The sequence below is a fragment of the Melopsittacus undulatus genome, chromosome 6 (assembly GCF_012275295.1).
Source record: "Melopsittacus undulatus isolate bMelUnd1 chromosome 6, bMelUnd1.mat.Z, whole genome shotgun sequence".
Taxonomy (NCBI): domain Eukaryota; kingdom Metazoa; phylum Chordata; class Aves; order Psittaciformes; family Psittaculidae; genus Melopsittacus; species Melopsittacus undulatus.
In genome coordinates, this window is record NC_047532.1 from 9,593,474 (window position 1) to 9,613,906 (window position 20,433).

Consider the following 20,433-nt stretch of genomic DNA (forward strand, 5'->3'; position numbering starts at 1 on the left):
CCTCCTGCCCCTCAGGGCCAGCTTACCTGTGTTTGCTACTCTGCTATGACCACACACAAGAAATCATTCTCTTCCAAGGTGCCTACACACTGCCTGTGTGTGTGTAGAGACAAACACCAACCTATCTCCCCTCAACTTCTGTCTTCTTAGATTAAGGAACACATTATTTTTAGGGCCCTTTTATATAATACACTCTGCATTCATAATTTTTCCTACCAGGTTAGGACCTTCTGTAGCTCTTCCCCATCCTTGTTCCATCTGGAGCTTTTCCAAATGAAGTCTCCCTTGTTTTTTACATGATGTCACAAAAACTTCTTTGTCTCCAGTGAAAATACTTCAATAAAGACCATTTGGCACTCTCATGACTCTATTAGAACAATGACTCAGACATTTTACATCCTACTAATACACTCATGTCTCTCTTCCAGGATGATTTCTGATTGAAGAACTCCTAATTTATAACATCAATTCCTATTAGTCCCTCAGTACATGACCTTGTGCACTGTACTACTAAATATCACCCAGTTTTAATTGCTCTCCTCTTCACAATTATACAGTTCTTCCATTTTTAGAAGCTGTACTCGAGAACTTGATCTACAACTCAGACTCCTCACAAAGCAAATTCTGAGCAGGAGCTGAAGACCAGAGAAACATTTTCCCCTAACGTTAGCTGGTAGGAACCGATTCCGTTGGTAACATCCCTGTTGTACATCATTTCCTAACAGCACAAAAACAACAGCCCTAATACCTACTGTCAGGAAAAGCAAAGACAAGATGAGAAGCCACAGCTTCAGTGGGGGAACAGTGAGTCATTGGGATGAGTACCACAAATACAAGTCTCTTCTCATCAACTACCAGCACCACAGCTCCTCAGCCACAAGTGACTCACCATTTACAAAGGGGTTTGCTGCAGTTGTTCGATTTCACTGAACCCTGAGATGCTTTCCTCAGCCCCAGCATCTCTGAGAGCAGAGATCACACCAACTCCTTCTGTTTACTCAGAGATATTAGAGTAGCCTGAAGTTGTTTGGAGAAAATGCAGGCAGATTGCCTGGCTGCTGGGTGCAAGCAACAGCACAGGTTTCTGGAATCTTCCTTGGAATATGAAACAGTCTTGATTGGTCTCAGGAATTCAACAGGATCTTAATGTCCCGAACCATTCACTTTGGCAGTGACAGGTCAGCTGACTTCTGTTGCTATGAAGAGCAATGGATGACAAAGCCTGATCTCACAAAATATAAAGCTCAATGTAAATTAATGAGCTTCCATAGAAGAAGTAACCAGACCAGGCTTAAATACAAGTGTTAGAAACTTAAAAGCTTTTGTTGTTGCATCTGAACATTCTTTTCACAAATCAATTGTAAATTACTAGATTTGTTTGAAGAATGGTTGATTTACTTCAGTTATGGTGAAAACTGAGCAATCCTGACACAAGCACTGTGCTGTCCTAACACAATGTGGGAACACCACAACCAGGCTTGTGTTAGCACACCAAGAAAAGAAACCTGGAGAGGGGCTTTGGGCAAGGGCCTGTAGGGACAGGCCAAGGGGAATGGCTTGAACCTGCCAGAACAGGGGAGACTGAGCTGAGCTCTTAGGCAGAAGCTGTTCCCTGTGAGGGTGCTGAGGCGCTGGCACAGGGTGCCCAGAGAAGCTGTGGCTGCCCCATCCCTGGCAGTGTTCAAGGCCAGGTTGGACACAGGGGCTTGGAGCAAGCTGCTCCAGTGGAAGGGGTCCCTGCCCATGGCAGGGGTTGGAGCTGGATGGGCTTTAAGGTCGCTTCCAGCCTAAACCAGTCTGGGATTCTATATGTAAGCCCATGAAAGCGTGTATATACACACACATGTATATTGTATATCTGTATCTGTCTGTGTATATAAGCAGACATACACAAAATATGCAGTTATATTTAGCCTGTACATAGCTCTGCTTCCTAAATCTGCCGGTGTAATTATGCTATAAGATATTTTTGGCTTTACTGATTCCCTCTTCTCTCCTGCGAGGGTTCTTTCCTCAGCCTGAATATCCTCCTTTGAACACCAACACAAGGGCACAGGTCTTTGATGCATACTTCATTACTAATACAGGAACAAAGTTATATTCAAACTCCTGGAAAACAGTGAAGATGGAGATGAATATAGATGAAAATGTAGCCTGTACTGATGTGAACTCTGCGTAATACAACTGTCTTAGCACTTACAAGGGAAAAAAATTGCGAAAGCAATGCTAGGATTTAACCAGGTGACCTTTGGTAGAAGGGCAATAGAAATACATTATTTTCAATATTGTGGATTTATTTCCAAGTTGAACACAAAGTTTTGGGTTTCATTTATTTTGGGAGCATATTAGACTGCCGTTCGAAGATCCACTGCCTACCAGTACATCTATTACAACTAAAGAGCCAGCAAAAGGGCACCAGGCCTATAACCGCCGGCAGGACTGGAGCAATCAAGCCCAGAGGCTGACTGCCAGCACTGCTGCTGCTGCGTGACTTGGGTTGACTCACCGTAATGGAAAAGTTGTTTCCTTACAGTGTGGGCAGCACAAACATGACTTTGGTATCTGCATCCACTGGGAACTCTCATCCAACTAGCTCAAAACAACTAATGGCTGCAAAAAGCCCATTTCTACACCAGTTAACACCAACCAAAGTGCTCCGTGCCTGAGCCCTCACACATTCTGTACAATCCACTTACAAAACATAGGCATACAGAGTGCTGTGTCATCTGCCTGGCTCCTCAGAGGAAACTGAGTATTCTCTGCATCAGAGTGCACAGAAAGGCACCATCAGAGCATTTTGTGGTTCCTACAGGAGTGTCCAATATTCACAGCCATTCCTAAAGGGTGACCTTACAATGAAGTGTAGTTCACAGCTCCAAAATCACTGATGGTATTTGGGAGATGGCTTCAAAAGCATCAACACAGACAATCCCAGCCTAATAACTATTTCACCACGAGGTAAAAATCTCCTCATTGTGCCATTCTACAGGAAAACAACACTCCAGTTTGGGTCAGAGGTGAGGCAAAGCCCTGCAAGCTCAAGCTGCAGTTAAGAGAGCAGGAAACAAAGAAGAGCATAACACAGGCATAGAAGTTCTTTATCTGGACTGAGGTGGGAACACTGGGGCAATAACGTGAACCCCTGATTCACCAAGCCAGAGGCACACACACTCATAACATCTGTCATAAACCTCAGTCACTCCTGATTCACCAGCATGATTTTAAAATAGCCAGATATATTTAGTGCACAGCTGTGCTCTCAGTAGCTCCATATAACTGCAGGTCTAAGAGGAGAATTCCCAGAGAAGCTGTGGCTGCCCCATCCCTGGCAGTGTTCAAGGCCAGGTTGGACACAGGGGCTTGGAGCAAGCTGCTTCAGTGGAAGGTGTCCCTGCCCGTGGCAGGGGTTGGAACTGGATGAGCTCAAAGGTCCCTTCCAACCCAAGCCATGTGATGCTATGATTCTATGTGCTCCAATACAGAACTGAAATGTGCAACTGAATGTATTTTTTTGTTGTAAACTTGAGAAAAACCTTTCAGTGGGGTGTTTTCTGTTTCACCAGACACAGCAGATGAAAAGTGCAACTGTAATCACAGGTTGTGCTGAACCCAGAGATGCTGACAGATGCACTGGTGTTCATGGACACCACCCACACAAGCTAATGCTAAACAACCCACATGGATAAAACTGACAAACAAGCAGGGCTCAGACTGTTGAGGAAGAGCAAGGAAAGGCAGAGGTGCTCACTGGGTGCCTCTGTCCTCCTGATTTTATGCTCAGGACAATCTGTTTTCAGTGCACATTGCCCTGGGCTGTCCGTACATGTGCACACTGAAGTGTGTTACAGCTGTTTCCTTCCTGGTGAAGTCACAGTGTGCTCCTTGGTGCTCACCCTCCTATGCATGCTCAGCACAAGCTGAGGCCACTGACCAGCATGGCTTGGAGCAAGCTGCTCTAGTGGAAGGTGTCTCTGCCCATGCCAGGGGTTGGAACTGAGTGAGCTTTAAGGTCCCTTCCAACATAAACCAGGCTGGGATTCTACGATTTCCAAGAGATATGTGCAAAGTTCCTTCACTCAAAGTTCTTAATCTAAGCAGGAGATCAGAGAGGGTCTTCATAGGGATAAATAAATGACCAAAGATTGGGAAAAAAACAATTTTAAATGAATGTATGGAGGATGGAGGAGGAGGAACCGTCAACAGTCAGGCTCTGGGCTGGGGCACATGCTGGTTAGTTTGGTTATAAAGAACAGAGAAAGGAATGCTGATGGAAATAGGTTTACAGACAACAAGTGACTCAGGTCCTGCCAGGTAAGTGTTGATCACTGCCACAAACCTAACTGAGGGCAAGATGGGCCCTTGATAGGACCTGTGGGACTTGTCAGTCTCCTACCACAGTCCTCTACATGGTTTCTCCCTTAGCAACATTCTCCTCTTTTCTCATGTCTTCCCAACCAGGTTCAATCCTTACTTAGCAGGATAGAAAACAGGAATTCCACTTCTCCACTCGAGAAATGCCTCAAACACAGAATAATTAAACACTGAACACAAACCACCTCACTCAAACCCCATTGAAACTAACAGGAATCCATCCACTGAGTCAAATGGCTTCAGCTTGGGTGAAGAATGACCAAAACCATCACCAGCAACTGTCCTCAAACATGTATTTCAGGAGGGTAGGATCAGAGATGCTACAGAGCTACTGGAGCCCATAAAACACTACCCTGGGCTCCGACACAGTAATATTACAGGTTGCTACAGTGAGTGAAGATCAAGTGAATTTTATCCAAATAGAACAATAAAAGTTGTCTTAGGTAGTTCTGCAAGCCAAAAGACAGCCCTGTGATTGAGGAGGTAACACTGAACAAACATATGAAACTCAGTCAGAATCTCATAAATACTCTAAACCATTTCACACAAATTCAAGACAAAACCCCTGTATTTTTCTATTTTTGTGGAATGAATTCAAATTTTAATAAAATATTAGAAGTTGTTTTCTTTATTGGCCAGAGATTTCCAAATATTTCTAAGTCTTCAGAGGATCCTGAATACTCTATCAATAATGACCTTTAATGAAACCACAGAAGAGAGACAATAAACTACTGAGTTTGCAAAAGAGGATTGTGAAAATCTACAGGCTCAACATACAAGTACTTTGAGTATGTGAACAATACCTGCAAGCCTAGGAGTATCTTCTGAGGAGAAGGGACTGCTGACAGAAACCAGGATCATCCTGCAAGGTTTCCATCTGAAGAGGGATGTGCATGTCCAGCCTGGCAGCACCAGTTTAAAAGTGTGGTCTGCTTGTCAGAGGGAATCAGAGTGAGGTGCACCATGGTTTATGAACGATGCCTCACTACTTGTCTGTCAGGGAAGTGCTGGGAACACAGTGACAGGTTTGGACATGGTTTGGAGGCCTTAAACTTAGGACAACAAATACACCGATGGGAAGCTCTCCTTTTTAAAGCATGATGCATTGAAGAGGAACACTCTGGAGATGTCTGCTCTGGTTAGAGAGCTACCCTTCAGCCAAGCATAGCCTGCATTCACTTCCTCTGATATCTTTATAATAACTTGAGAACATTTTGCATTCAGTTACTATGGATACATTTGACAACAGTCTCGACTGATGATTGAGTATGAAATACAGCAAAATTAGAGCTGTGGTGAACACAAAGCACATCTAATTCCTGTTTATGCCAAACTGCTAAATGTTTCCTTAAAAAATTCTTTATACATAAACTTGACAGCACAGAACAGAGGAGAAAATATCATTTGCTTTCCAGTAACTTTTTGTTCAACATCTTTTAAGCAATACTACAGAGCAGGAGTTACTTGGAACAGTCTCACAATACATTTCACATCCATTTAAAAGCCAAAGTATAATATTGTTATTTATTTCCCTTCCTTTCCATGTCTTTTCTTGCATTAGAACTGCTAAACAAGCTACCAACATAATCAGGTTTTCTCATTCATGATACATCTAATAAATTATTGGATAAGGAAGAAAGCCTTTAAACACACAGCTGAACCTGCACCACTGTTTTGTAACTAGATTGCACAGTATATTCTGACTTACATTACTGCACTTACTTTCCTAACTGCAGATGGTTCATGGGGGTTGGTCTCTTCTCAAGTAACAAGCAATAAGATGAGAGGAAATGGCCTCAAATTTAAGGCACCAAGGGAGGTTTAGACTGGATAATTTGCGATCTTTATACCCAAAGGGGTGCTCAGGCATTGGAACAGGTTGCCCAGGGCAGGGCTGGAGTTATCATCCCTGGAGAGTCTTAAAAGACGTGTAGATGTGGGACTTAGGGATATGGTTTAATGGTGGACTTGGCAGTGCTGGGGAATGGTTGGACTTAAGCTTAAAGTCTCTTTCCAGCCTGAACAATTCTGGAGTTGTATGCACACCTTTCTTGTCATGATTTTCTGTCTCTTATTGACTAAGAAAATAAACCAGGCTGGTATTCAACATTTCCCTGTTTCCCTGTAAAGGCTGAATGCCATTCCAGTGCTGCTTTAGCTGTACTTGCCCCATTCCCAGCTCTGTATTGCCCATGGCCTCACCACTCAGCCCTCATCTTTCCAGGCCCTTTCCAGTACATAAAAACATGCTGCTTTAGATGCTTTTAATAAAAAGGGTCAAATTCACCCTGACAAGGAAGTAGATGTATTATTACCCTGTAACATGTTCTAGCTCTTTCCATTACACTGTGCACCTTTCTCTGCCTGCAGAGGACAAAAGATGCCCAGAAATGCATCCATCTCCCTTTTTTGCCCCAGCTGACGCAAAAATGACCTTGTCAACTTTCTTCCTCTACTCCATAACACAGCTGTCCCTTCCATCTAGCACTTCCAAGCGTATCATCTGCATAAGCAAACCATTTGATTTCCAGTTGATCTCAGCAGCATACAGCAAAGCTTCAGCCATAGCAAAGAGCAGAGAACAAACACGTCTCCAAGTAACGCTTCCCTTGGTGACATGAATCAAAGCACCTCCTCACTGTCAGAATCAGGCCGTGGGAAAAGTCACACTCATCCACCTTAACACACTTAGTGCTATTGAAAGCAGAGGCTACTGTGCTTAGGTATGAATATTCCAAACACTTGTAAAACTTGGCAAAATTTTCCTGTTAAACACCATCTATCACAGGAAAAACCCCCACTCCAAATTATCAGTAACAATGACACATTCCCTATGGTGCTTCCACTGAATTCAGTAACAGCTCTGTTACCATCTTTAATGGGATGAGATTTAGTCTAGAAAGATAAAGATATTCTGTTTGATCAAAAATGCTCTGTTGTGGAATCCCAACTCTCCAAACCTAGCACTCACACATCCATTTATTCCAACCAGCACCTTCTGCGTGCAAAGACTGTAACTCCCTGCTAAGAGAGACTGATGCTCCCAAGGCAGTCAGATAACATGAATATGTAGTGTGGATACAACCTTCTGGGTGATAAAAGACCTCAAAGGCTGCAAATCTGCTGTCCTGAACAGGTCTAATTTCTAAACGCAGATGAATACTTTGATACCAGATTGAAGCTTTTTTGTCTCTTTTTCAATAGAATAAATGTACTCAGAATGGAGGAAAGAAAAGTTTATACAAAATAGAAGTGTTTTAAGCAGATATATATTGCTTTTAAAAATAGCTTTCCTTTAAGAAAGGGAAGAGCTGTGGATATATCCCACGGGAAGTAGTGAAAATGTCACTATATCCCATTAGAGGCAAAATGCCTGAGTAGGAGCTTTTGAGAACTGCATGCTTGCTAAAAAGTGGCCTTTTAAATGAGCTAAATAATATGCACTGCAGTATTCACACCTCTTCACAAATACAGCCTATTGCCATCACAGGGCTCACTTACAGTGGGGACATACACCCCTCATTCCTAACAACCCCCGAATCCCTGTGCATGCTTTCACTGGATAAGATCCCGATACAGAAAACAGCCATGTAACACCAATCAGAGCACATAACATTGCTTCCTGTGTGCAGGGCAACGTCCCACATTCAGCATGGGAAGTGGACAGATACATTTTTCATTTCTTTACTGTTTTCTTTTCAAAATGTCATTTAAATGTTGGTTACATTATAGTAACAGAACACAGCAACTTGCTTTTTTCATAAATAACATCAAAAATCAGTGCCAAATGGGCATTTCTTCCATACTCTGATAGACAGGTCTCTACACAGAACTGCAACCCACCCAATACATACAGCTTCTGTACACATCATCTGAGGAGTTTGTCCTACTAATACAGTGAGTGCATTCAATACATCGGATTCCTTCTTGATAAAGAAAATGCATCACATAATCACTGACAAGGGTTATCTCTTGCTGTTTTCCATTTGAAATGTCACATCATAGATTTTGGATATTGAGTTACGGCCAGCTAATGTAAATGTACCAGTCCCCATCTTCCACTGTATGTTTGCTTTTTGCTAGAACCCTTCAGCAGAATTGCTTGAAACCATGAAAAAATAACTCTTCACAGAAACAATGTCACTGCATTGCTGACAATACAAATGTTTTGCCCTTTTGGGAATTTCAGGTGGAAGAGATGTATCTGATTATTCAGCCACTTACTTTGGTAGAGTTTTCAAGTGATTTTCTCTTAACTCCAAAATTCGCAATTTGACAAGTCTGAAATATGATAGAAAAGAATTAGTTCATTCAATGAATTAGTTCAGGTACCCTTAAGAATGAGCTCAAACTACTTATTACAACAAAAAGAGAGGCTGCTTAATGCATGAGAGTAAGATGTCTGGGTATTGTGGGGTTGAATAGGGTCAAAGTGCATTCAGAACCAAATAGCTTCATGCAAGGTCAGCTTCAGATAAGGATGTTATCTGTCTTTACCTGATCTCTTCTGAAAGCCTTTGAGACATATCAGGATTTCACAGTAATTCTAAACTATTTTTAGTCATTATTCCAACAAGGCAAACATAGTAAAAATTTCTCTCAAGCATTTCCAGATGTAGTGAGGGATAAAAAGCAAACCCCATTCAGCTCACAGCGTCTGCAGTTTTTGAGCACTGAATTCTATGGCTCCACACAGGGAGACCAATCTACAGAACAGATCTCCCATGAGTTTGCTGTATTTCAAACAGGAGCAAGATGTGTGCTCAAGTGCTGGCATGAATTAGAACCTGCACACGACAACACTTCACAATCCCATGTCACTGTGCAAACTCCAACTGGCAATATTATTTAAGCCACAGCAGTAAATCTCATGAAGCAGAATAACGGGAAGGAAGGACAGTGAGTTTCAGCAGTTCATGACTCCTCCTCTTTGTATCATTCTATCTCTACAGTTCAGGTCCTTTAGTGCCAGAAGTGCAAACATGTGGCTGTGAGAGAAGTCTATAAAACCCCAACAAAGCTTTAGATAGTTCTCTGTCCAGCCCAACACCAGTTTCCTCTTTCATGGAGCCTCAGGCTTCCTGATATCATGCTTCTCTAGAAAACTATGCTGCTTGGTAGCACCGTTCATGACTTTATTCGCATGGCTAAATGAGACTGTAACAGACCAACTGAGTCTTACTGTAACAGAAGATACAAAGAAAACACTAAAATATGGAGAAGAGCAAGAAGGGAGATGCAGGTAAAGAGCTAATCAAAGAAAAGCGATGTCTGTATGCTAATGTGGGAAGTTCTGAAAATATGAGCAGGTTTTGGAAATGCAAGATACGAAACAGATAAAATAGAAGCAAAATAATCAAGGAACTATGATCATTTTGTGTAGATAAATTATGTGTTTGTGAAGGAAAAATAAGAAGTTAGTGCTTTCTGCTAAGAGGGTTAAAATGTGAGGCATGTCCTGAAGCACAGAGATTATTAGACAAAGCATCAGCACAGCTTCAGAAGAGCATAATGGATATAGACACCCCACACCTGATAATTGAGGGTGTTTCTTATTTTGTTTGGAACCAGATGATCTTAAGGTCCTTTCCAACCCTAACTATTCCATGATTCTATGAATTTGAACATACTGCGTGACTCCAAACCCCAGAAGCAGCCTATCGAGGATTTACTCTGCTCTTCCAAAGACTCCTCAAACACAAACAATGACAATTTCTCTTCCTCCTCCTCTTTCAAGCAGCATTTTCTAACAGTCATTGCAGCCTAAAGCCCAGCCTCAGCTCGGGTCAGTGACAGCCCCATCAAGGGAGTGCTGATAAAGCATCACTTTCTCTGTGCCTGAGCAGACCAGTGCAATTTCCAACACAGATTCTGCCACCTCTGTGTTCATTTGGGAAGACTGAGTTGATGTTCCCAGTTGAACAATAACACACACACATACAGGTGCTGGGTGGACAATGGAAAACACTTATACTGGGGGTATTCTGCAACACTACCATGGATTTCCTCTGTTAATCCTTTGTCTTCTGAGCTATCTGCCCAACTGGATGATCACTGCCATTTGGCTGTGGCAAATTGTGTTAACTTTGATTTCCTCCCCTTACTTTGTCCTTATCTAACACTTTCTGGCTCAGCTTCTGCTGAGTTTATTTTTACCCTCATTCTCCAGCCTTTCTGCTCTGCTGTCTTTTGAATCTCCTCTCTGTTCCGGCTTTCACATTTTATCTTTGGTTACTCAACCACGTTCAGTCATTTCTTTCTTTCCTCCTGACTCTCACCACATTTTCCTTCCATTCAGTTTTCAACAGGCATAAACCATATTGTTCTTTCTGCCCTTGACACAATTTAATAATACATTTGATCAAGGGCAGGTCTCCTCTCCAATTTCTCTCTCTTCTCACCTTTTCCCTAAACCACCAAACTGCATCGCTTCATCATAGAATTCCTGCTGACACCACATCCTCTCTAAAAACAATCATTCATCAAAATAGAGCTGAAAAGCCAAAATCTTTTGTTTTTGAAAAGAATACAGCTTTAAAATGGTCCCTTAAAGCTTAAACTGGGTTCATATGAAAGAGCAACACACTCTGATGACTAATTCTTACCTTCCAAAGTTAGCTGGAAGAAACTCCAAAAAGGCATCGTTTAGATAGAGCTGGGTCAAATTTAGAAGTTGTGTGAAGCCATCTGGCAGCCTAAAAAACAGTTAAAAGCTTAATGCTCCCACCAAAGTTGCTATGGAAATGACAACAATGTATATTTAGAAAGATGACTCTCTCGCACCTTCTTTTTCTACCTAAATTCTCAAGCAGAACTCATTATAGACAACATTTTTGCCCACTTTCATCTCTTCCACGCTGCTATAACCACATGGAATGCAAATACCTTGCACAATCAAGTTCCATCAGCCTTTCCTCCCTTCCCAGCTGAGGGGTTTAAGTCAAAGGTGCTTTCTTTCTTTTTTTTAAAACTGAAATAGTAAAATATCATCTTTTTATCTCCCTCACTCATTTATAAATCATGGGATTGCAGCACAGAGGTTTGGTTATTATTATGGCAAGCTTTTTGCAGGAATAAGGGTTGCTAAGGTCTCAACCAGGAGATGAAGGGATGTGGGATGCAGCCTGCCCTACTTCACAAACACATAAAGCACCAGCCCCTGCGCTCAAAAGGCTGCATCCCATGGACTGCTTTGCCAACGCTTTCTTTACTCTGTGGAAAGACACCACGTTTGTTCCATGGCAAACAGATCTTTTCATAGATGCATCAACCCTGATGTACTAAAACAATTAAATAACTTAGTTTAATCCTGCAAATGAACTTGATATGATGCCTTTACACTGAAGGTCAGTTTGCAAGAAATTTCTGCAGTTGTGGGATACAAACACAAAGTATTGATACTCACTTGGAGACCGGATTGACACTGGCTTCAATAATTGTTAAACATTTACAACATTTAATATTCTCTGGAAAATCTTGAATTCCTGAAAAAAACGTTGAAAGGGTTGTCATTCACACATAAAAAACCTGTTTAACTTGTTTTGTTCATAAATCATTTGGCATTTTCAGATCAACTTAGGCTATAACAGGAAGAACACATATGGTTTAGTATTATAGTGTAAAAGATGATACTTAAGCACTGACTAAATACACCAGAACAGATATTATGCCTTGTACAAAACTATTATGCTAATGCTTGATTTATATAACCTTCTAGAATTAAACAGTGATGTCATCTGTACTGAAACTTGTGCCTTTCATTTCTTTCCAAATTGTTTTTCTTCTTTGCCTCCTCTTTGCTGGAGAATATGAATATATTCCTGAGAGCCTCCAGGCCCAGACCAAGAGGGAATCTTTCACAATTTGAGTGCCTAAGCCTCAATTTCAAAACAAAGACACTGAAGTTCAGCCAGGCAAAGGCTTTTAGGTTCATCAATATAACAGGATAGAATGTAAATGCCTAATTTGGGAACACACTCAGCAAACTAATCACTGCCTATATATATCCTGGCAGTCATTCACCTGCAGCCTCATAGGCTTAAGTACATCACACAGGAGCCCAGAAAGTGCTAGGCCACTTTGGAGAGTGGAATGGGCCATAAGTGAGCTGAAAAATGGTCTCCCACTCCTCTTTGGAATGGTCCTTGGGGATCCTTGAGGAGCCTTCCTGTTTGCAATGTTCATCAGTCACAAACCATCACAGTATAAAGTAAACTCTACTCTTTCTATTTAGAGAAAAGCAGATGAGGTAGATATCAGCCAGACTTCTCAAAAGTGCCAGACAGGGGAATGATACATAATCTGCAATAGGAGCAAGTTAGAACACAAGTTTATGAGCCATTAGGAACTAAAACCTCACAGTCATTACAATTCCTTCAAATACTTTCAGTCTCTTACCATTTTTACTGATATCAAGTTCTCTGAGATTCACCAAGCTGGCAATAGTGGTTGGCAGGCTGGAAAGGTCGTTGTCTGGGATGCTCAGCTTGCGGAGAGCTTGACAGTTGAACAGTTGCTGCAACACAAGAAGAGACTTTACAGTGATTCAGGAAAAGGAGCAGTTTGGGATCAATATTTATACACAGAAACAACGAATATCACAAGCCTATATTTGCTACATAAGAATTCAATAGTCAGAAAGTAGTGTGAAAAGCCATTATTTGAGAAGACATTCTTGCAGGCTGCTCAGTATCAGAAACAGCACAAACACAGTTGGAAGGAATAAGCAGCAAAGCAGTTGATTGACAGCAGGAATGATCAGGAAGAGCTTTCTGTCAAAAACTCACACTCACTGCAATCAATATTTGCAGGTACATATTTTCTATGTGACAAATTGAATCAAACACTGTTCTGGCCTGGGGTAAACTAAAATATTTGATTCTATAATTCAATTTCATGATAGATTTTGAAATATTTTGACTGCATGCAGAAGAAATTCACTATCTTTAAGAAATAAAACACTTTCACATTCCCAAGGTGTCCTTCAAACTTTAACATTCCCAAGGTGTCCTTCAAATCTCCCCAAAGCTCAGGACTTAATTCCAACTTTCATTCAAACTCAGATTCAAACCTGACAATACGTCAGAATTCCCACTGCAAAACCAAACTTTTCCTTCAACTTAAAGTAATCAATAAATGACGCTGAAAGCACGGATTTCCCATGGCTGCTTTCTTCATGAAACACCCTTCTCATACAGCACCTTCCACATGGGAAAAGGAATGAAACCACCATGTTAGGAAGAAGCAGCCATGAAGAAGGATTTCACATTTAGGCACGTTTCATCGCCAGGTCAGAGGTGCCGCAAATGAAGAACAAACAGATGTATCTTTTAGATCAAGTAGCCAGTAGGTTCTTCAAGCCCAGTGCTGGCAGGTACAAGAGAACACCCAGAGAAGCTGTGGCTGCCCCATCCCTGGTAGTGTTCAAGGCCAGGTTGGATACAGGGGCTTGGAGCAGCTGCTCCAGTGGAAGGGGTCCCTGCCCGTGGCAGGGGTTGGAGCTGGATGAGCCTTAAGGTCCCTTCCAACACAAACCAGGCTGGGATTCTATGATATAATTGCTTGGCTTCACATTCCCCAGCAACAGTCCTGTGGAAAATGGACTGCCACCACACCAGGTTGCAGCAAAGACCTGCTCAACATCTCCCACTTTGTGGCTTTGGGCTCCAAAACAATTCTGCTTTTCAAGAGTTAAAAGTTACCAAACCTTGTAGGACTTTCTGCAAAAAAGGGTTCACAAGTGGCACCAGAAAATTCAGTGCATTCCAGGCAAGAACAGCTTTGATGATCCAAGGACTGGGAAGCCATTTAAGGACAGGCTGAGAGAGCTGGAATGGTTCAGCCAGGAGAAAAGAAGGCTCCTTAAGGGGAGACCTTAGAGCAGCTCCAGTGTCTAAAGAGTAGCTACAAGAAGATGGGGACTCCCTTTTGACAAAGAGTCCCATGGAAAAGACAAGGAGTGATGGGCACGGGTTACTCCTGGAGAGATTCTGACTGGACACAAGAGGAAATTTTTTCCTAATGAGAACAGGCAGCCATAGGAATAATCTCCATGTGGTGGATTCCCTAACCTTGGACACTGGTAAGACTCAGGTGCTGGGACATCTAGTTTAGGTCATGCTTTGCTAGAAAGGTTGGACCAGATGATCCTTCCAGCCTGGGATTCTATGAGTCTATGAAATGCTCTTTGCATGTATCTCACAAGGGTTCTTCAAATGTTAGTGCTGTGGTTACACCAGATTGAGCCTTTCTTTCAGACTTCTCTATCAGAAGGAAGTCTATATACTCAGCTCCAGGCTATTTGAGAAGGCATCAAGATTTCATTGTCTAGATGAAAAACCCAGCCAAGTATCTGGAGAGGAGAAAATTAATACACAAATGTCATGCAAATGCCAACCTGACCCTTCACTTTAAGCAAATTTTAGATAATTTTGAAAGTGCATTTTTATGTCAAAACTGTCTATGGTAATCCTCTAGGAAATCCTGCTCTTCCTTCCATTTAATCCATCCTCAGAAAACTGAGAGGGAACCATATGAATTAACAGTGCTCAGAATGAGAAGCCCCACACCACAGTGGCTATCAACTGCCACTACACACAAAGGGAAACGCATCATTTTGGACACGACTGGAAAGGAATGTAATTAATAGGCTCTTGGGTTGGCTCCTGAAGTTTCCAGCCACATTACTGCAGGAGAAGCTGTAGAGCAGAGTAACACTCAGCATGGGGAACCTTCACAATATTGCTACATAAAGAAACCATACCATGCTATTGTACATGGAAAATTTAATTCCCAGTGCATGTCCCCAGCCATTCCCCTGGAGAATTCATATTTTAAAAGCCAAGAAAGGGCTGGATCTGTTCTGACAATACCTGAACAGACACAAGGCTTTGGAGCTGCTGAATGAAGCATAATAAAAAATAATCCCCCTGGAGTAACTCTGTGATGTACTGTTGTATCAGGATCAATAAAAGTGCGAATACAGGCATGCAGCCCCAAAATTGGACACTTTTTTTTACCCACTGTGTTTTCAAAAGGTGCCCTTCTCAATTTCTAGTGCTTTCTGGCTTTGCCATCATGCCTTTAATGTAATCCTTGCACTGTACATCCCTGTTCTGCTGTTCTTTCTTTCTTTTGGGGTGGAAACCAAGTGGTGCCAATAGAGCTGTGAGTTCTAAGGACGAGCTGTCATTCCGAGCATCTCAGCTTCCTGACTGACCAGCAGCAGAGGGCCACTGGAGAACAGTATGAAATCTGTGCTCCTTACTTCCCATAGGCATGGCTTAGAAATGGATCAGCTCATGTTCTGGGGGAATCTGACGTCAGGAATACAAAGAAATAACACTTCCTAGCTTTGCAGAACACAAATATGATTTCTCAGTGACAGATTTAGAAGAAGAATTCAATGCCTTTAATGGAAACTATAACTTACATAGCAAATGCAATGCAAAAGAGAAACCTTTGAATTTATAATACCTACCCACCTACATGAGCCATACATTAGCATTTACCTCACTACCTTTTTTGTGTTGGTTGTATTTTGTTCTCAGAGAGACATTTAAGCATTAAGATGTAGCCTCTAACTGCAGGAGCATATTATTTTACCAACACATGAATTGGCAAAAGACAGTGGTGGCTATTTCTAGAGTTTGCTGTTGGAGACAGACAATTTTTTCCTTAGGCATTACCAAGTAAACTAATCTTGTCCCTTACAAAGTAATCCAAGTCTTTATAAGGGAAAACTGCTGGGGAAAATTTCCATCTCATTCATGTTTTTCTGGATATTGGTCGCCAGTGAGTCCACCTTCATCAAAACCAATATTCACTTTTATTAGTCATTGATTCATGTGGCTCATACAAATAGGGGCATATCTGCAGCAGCAGCTCATGATAATGAACCCAAAGGCACACAAAGTAACAGACTTGGCTAGATTTAGGGGAAAATAAAGAAGTAACAATCTAACAATCCTATAAATCCTTAAAAGAAAATAAAGATATTAGAAATGGGGAACTAGAAATCCTTTTCTAATGAAGACAGAATGAAAAAAAAACCCAACATTGTTACGATACATAAAAATTAAGGTAAAAGATTAAAGAAAGCCCAAGCAGAATGACTTTAATCAGGTTAATGCAAAACAATGCATTGTTTTCTAGAGCATGATGCAGCAGTGGAAGTAACTCAGGTAGATCAGGACTTAATGAAGGTTTTAACCTGTGCTGTTTTCATTCAATTTTTAAACATGATCAAGCATTTTGATGATGGGGTTTCAAAGGAATTATGTAACTTCAGAGGCTCCAGAGTTTTGGTAAATAACAGGTAAATTGACCAAACAGATCTCTTCTGGATGAAGTGATTTGAATTCACATTTAGAGAAAGTTCAGCCTGTGGTAGATCGCCACATGTTAATGTTCAATCATATTGGGCCCTTTTAAGGAAAACCTGGAATTTTCTCTCCTAGCACACCAACTCAACAGTGGAAAAGAGTTCAGAGACATGCAGCAAAAAGATTTGAAGCGGAAAATTTGATAAAGAAATTACTTGAACTGTTTAATTCATGGTCAGGATTAACAGCAGCTTAAGACAAAATATTATGAATGGTGATAAGAAAGCAAATTAACATGGTCATTAATCAGCCCTTAGGCAAGGCCAAGACTGTGTCAGATGATGCATTTACTCCAGAGGACTTCTTCAATCCATAGTATTTGCTTCAAAATATTACTTATAGCAAAGAAAAATGGGAAAAGATAGGTGCCAAAATAGAGTCCTATATGTTTAGATCTCCTCAAGGTATGTACTCATGTGCTGTTGTGTTGCACAAACCACCAGTACAAAGGAGATGATCCCACGATGCAACATGAAGGTTTCCTTTCTGCTGTGACACTGACACCTATCACCCACACCCCAATGTCACAGTTTTGAACCCCTTCCCTTTGGGCCCTTAGCTTTGCCGTACAGAGTTACAGCATATTGCTCTTGTTCTGTGCCCTGATGTATTTGTCTTCCTTTATGCACAGCCATTTAGTCTGAATGCTGCAGTATGTGTACTTTCAAGAGACTCATAACAAATACACCCCAAAGCCCTGGCTAAATTCAACACTTTATATATTCTTCAGTCCAATTCTTCAGTAGCACAATTAAAATACACACAGTTAACAATAGATGATTATTAAGAGAAATAGTCCTCATTGTGGTGGAGATTATTTTACTCCCACTTCATACTTATGGGGACAGAGAAAATAGCTGGTTCTCTATTGTCCTTTCTAGGAGCAGGAGAGATGAAGCGGCTCTCCATGTCTTTTGTCTGTGACCCTTAGAAGATTGCAGCTACCCTGTCTTACCATCTGTAAAGAATTTCTTGATGGACTGAGTAATCTTAAATGAACCATCATATCTGAGTAAAAAACTCCATGCAACAGAAAAAAGATGTTTTCTACATTTGTAAACAGAATTCAGATAAAGCCTCTCTGCAGCCTATATAAGGAATACAGTGAGAGATGCTGAAGAATGGATTACAGTGGAACAATGTTTAATTAAAGACTTGTAAGCACCTTTCAGTACTGCTGAGAAAAATTCAATTAAGGAATGGATTACATTACTTCATGCTTCATTATGTAGCTTGCACCTACTCATAATTGATTTTCCCCTACCTTGCCCTCTTTTGTTTCCACAACACTGAAGTTACAGTAACTTTTAATTCCTCATAGTAAACATTAATCAGCAGAAGAGCAGATTTCAAGATTCCATATAAGAAGTTTTGCACAGGAAGGATTACTTCAGTAATCTCATTGCGGAACCTCCTTTGCAGTTATAACAACACCAGTCACTGGCATTCCTCCCACAAAGATAAAGCACTTATCCTGATGAGGAAATTGCTTTCAAATGCAGCGCTACAGAGGATCCAAATGTGAGATCAGCTCACCCTGGTCGAGGTCTGCAATGCCACACTAATTACTTGCACTGCAGAAAGTCCTTCTCCTGAACAACTGTTAATTCCCCACGTTAAGACTTCACTGGCTGCTCCCTGTTTTAGTGCCCAGAAGTGAGGAGGAGGAGGTGGCCCCACTCCTCCCCATGCAGCACTATCTCTGAGTTCACTGCCTCGGCTGTTGGGCTCTTCAGAGGGCAGAAAAAGCCTTCTAAAACCAGAACTGAATCTCGAGTTGCTAACCAGGACTTCCAAAGCAAGCAGATCTCCCGGTCAAGGGCAAGCCCCATCTCCGAGCTGAAGCACATGCTGCACACACATTGAAGCACACAACTTTGCCATCTGCACTGCAGGCACAGCACCCATTACCTTAGGTAGCTCTTCAATTTGATTGGCATCTAGGTAAAGCTCCTCTAGTGTCCGTTCAAAGCTGAACACCTCCTTTGGCACCTGCTGTAGGCCACAGTGAGAGTAATCCAACACGGAGACGATTTCTTCTTCTCCACGGAAACATCGGCAGGGCACGAGGCGGCCGATGATCTTCCTTTTGGTTGTCATCTCCAAGCAGCATACTGAGGGAAAAGGGAAAAACACTTTCTGAAACTATCCACATTCTGGGGACTATTTCTTTAGAATCACTATCAAGACTGCAGTCCATTAAATACAGCTTTTCCTGAGGGATAATTCCTGTAGCCTGCATTTCTTATTCTACCTTTCTACAACATGCGAAAAAGGAAGATTTGTCAGAGTAATCACAAAAAAATAAACTCAAGACATCACCTGTCCCTGTATGCTGGGACAGCAGAGAATATGGCAAGCCCATCCACAACTGTTGCTTCCTTTAATGATGAAAATTAGGTGTGTAAATCTGACACATACGGACATACATCCAACACATATGAGCAAGGTTCTGCACCTGGGTCGGGGCAATCCCAGCACAACTAAAGGCTGGAGGAGACTGGATGGAGCAGCCCAGAGGAGAAGGACTTGGGGGTGTTGGGTGAGCAGAAGCTCCCCATGTCCCGGCTTCAGTGAGCACTTGAGCCCAGAACTCCCCCGTGTGCTGGGCTGCACCCCCAGAGCGTGAGCAGCAGCTCAGGGAGGGGATCCTGCCCCTCTGCTGTGCTCTGGGGAGACCCCCCCCTGCAGCCCTGATCCAGCTCTGGGGCAGCAGCACCAGAGGGACGTGGAGCTGTTGGAGCGAGGCCAGAGGAGGCCATGGAGCTGCTGCGAGGGCTGGAGCAGCTCTGCTCTGGAGACTCTTTTCAACCACACAGCTAAAGAAAAGGGTGTGAGACCTGAACTGCCCACAAAGCTAGAACAAAAGTAACCCAAACCAGACAGTTCCTCTGTCATTCCTGCTTCTCGTATCACCACAGTCTGCTGGTCACTCAGATAAGAGACAAGCAAAAATGCCACTAGTCTTTCTGCAGTAAAAGGAGCACCTGGGAAGCATCAGAACAGGCTGTTCCCTACAACCTGTAATCCAGGTGTCAAGATCTGTAGACCTTCCTTGTGCACAGTTTGCACCAGCACCTTTAACTCACACAAGTAACACTTTACACAAGTTTACCTCACTATTTTCCACTGGAATAAAACCACCTTGAGACCAAAACCACACTCAAAACCCAGGTTTTATGCCCATCAAACAGCCTCTTAGTCAGGAGTAGACATTGACTTTTTCAGAAGCTATTTTAACATGATTACAGATAAAACAGGCTCTTCTGAAGCACATTACCACGAAGCCATGAAGGGCTAAACCTTCAGCTCCCATTTTATAAACCACTAACAAGGTTTTGAGTTACATTATAAAGAGAATGCATAAAATTAGCCCAAGCTAAGCAAATTAAGCTCATCTGGATGCCAACAGATAAAGTTCATAGTGTTTAAGCAATTATTAATTCAAAAATTAAGTAATTGGTCAGAAAATGCTCTATTTATGGACATCTGACTTTTTTATCATGCAATCCACGGATATTTTGGAGGTAAATAAAACACTCAAATGTTTCATTTCCATGTTTCAGTTTTCTTAGCACCTACCTCCAATAACCCCAGTGGGATGAGCACACAAACATGGTGACACAAATAGGGGCTGTTCATGCTCTCAAGCAGACACATGTTGGGATGTTGAAAGGAG

General features: G+C 41.9%; 1 protein-coding gene across 1 annotated transcript in view; it reads right to left on the minus strand.

Annotated features, from left to right (window-relative positions):
- Positions 1-18,875, minus strand: part of LRRC7 (leucine rich repeat containing 7) — a 93,755-nt gene extending 74,880 nt beyond the window's left edge. Inside the window, exons 1-5 of the mRNA XM_031050810.2 lie at positions 18,666-18,875; positions 12,769-12,886; positions 11,777-11,855; positions 10,977-11,066; positions 8,596-8,652 (exon numbers count right to left, since the gene is read on the minus strand). Coding sequence (XP_030906670.2) covers positions 8,596-8,652; positions 10,977-11,066; positions 11,777-11,855; positions 12,769-12,886; positions 18,666-18,854 — 533 coding nt within the window. The 5' untranslated portion in view covers positions 18,855-18,875. The remainder of the gene's footprint in view (positions 1-8,595; positions 8,653-10,976; positions 11,067-11,776; positions 11,856-12,768; positions 12,887-18,665) is intronic.
- Positions 18,876-20,433: the final 1,558 nt, after the last annotated feature.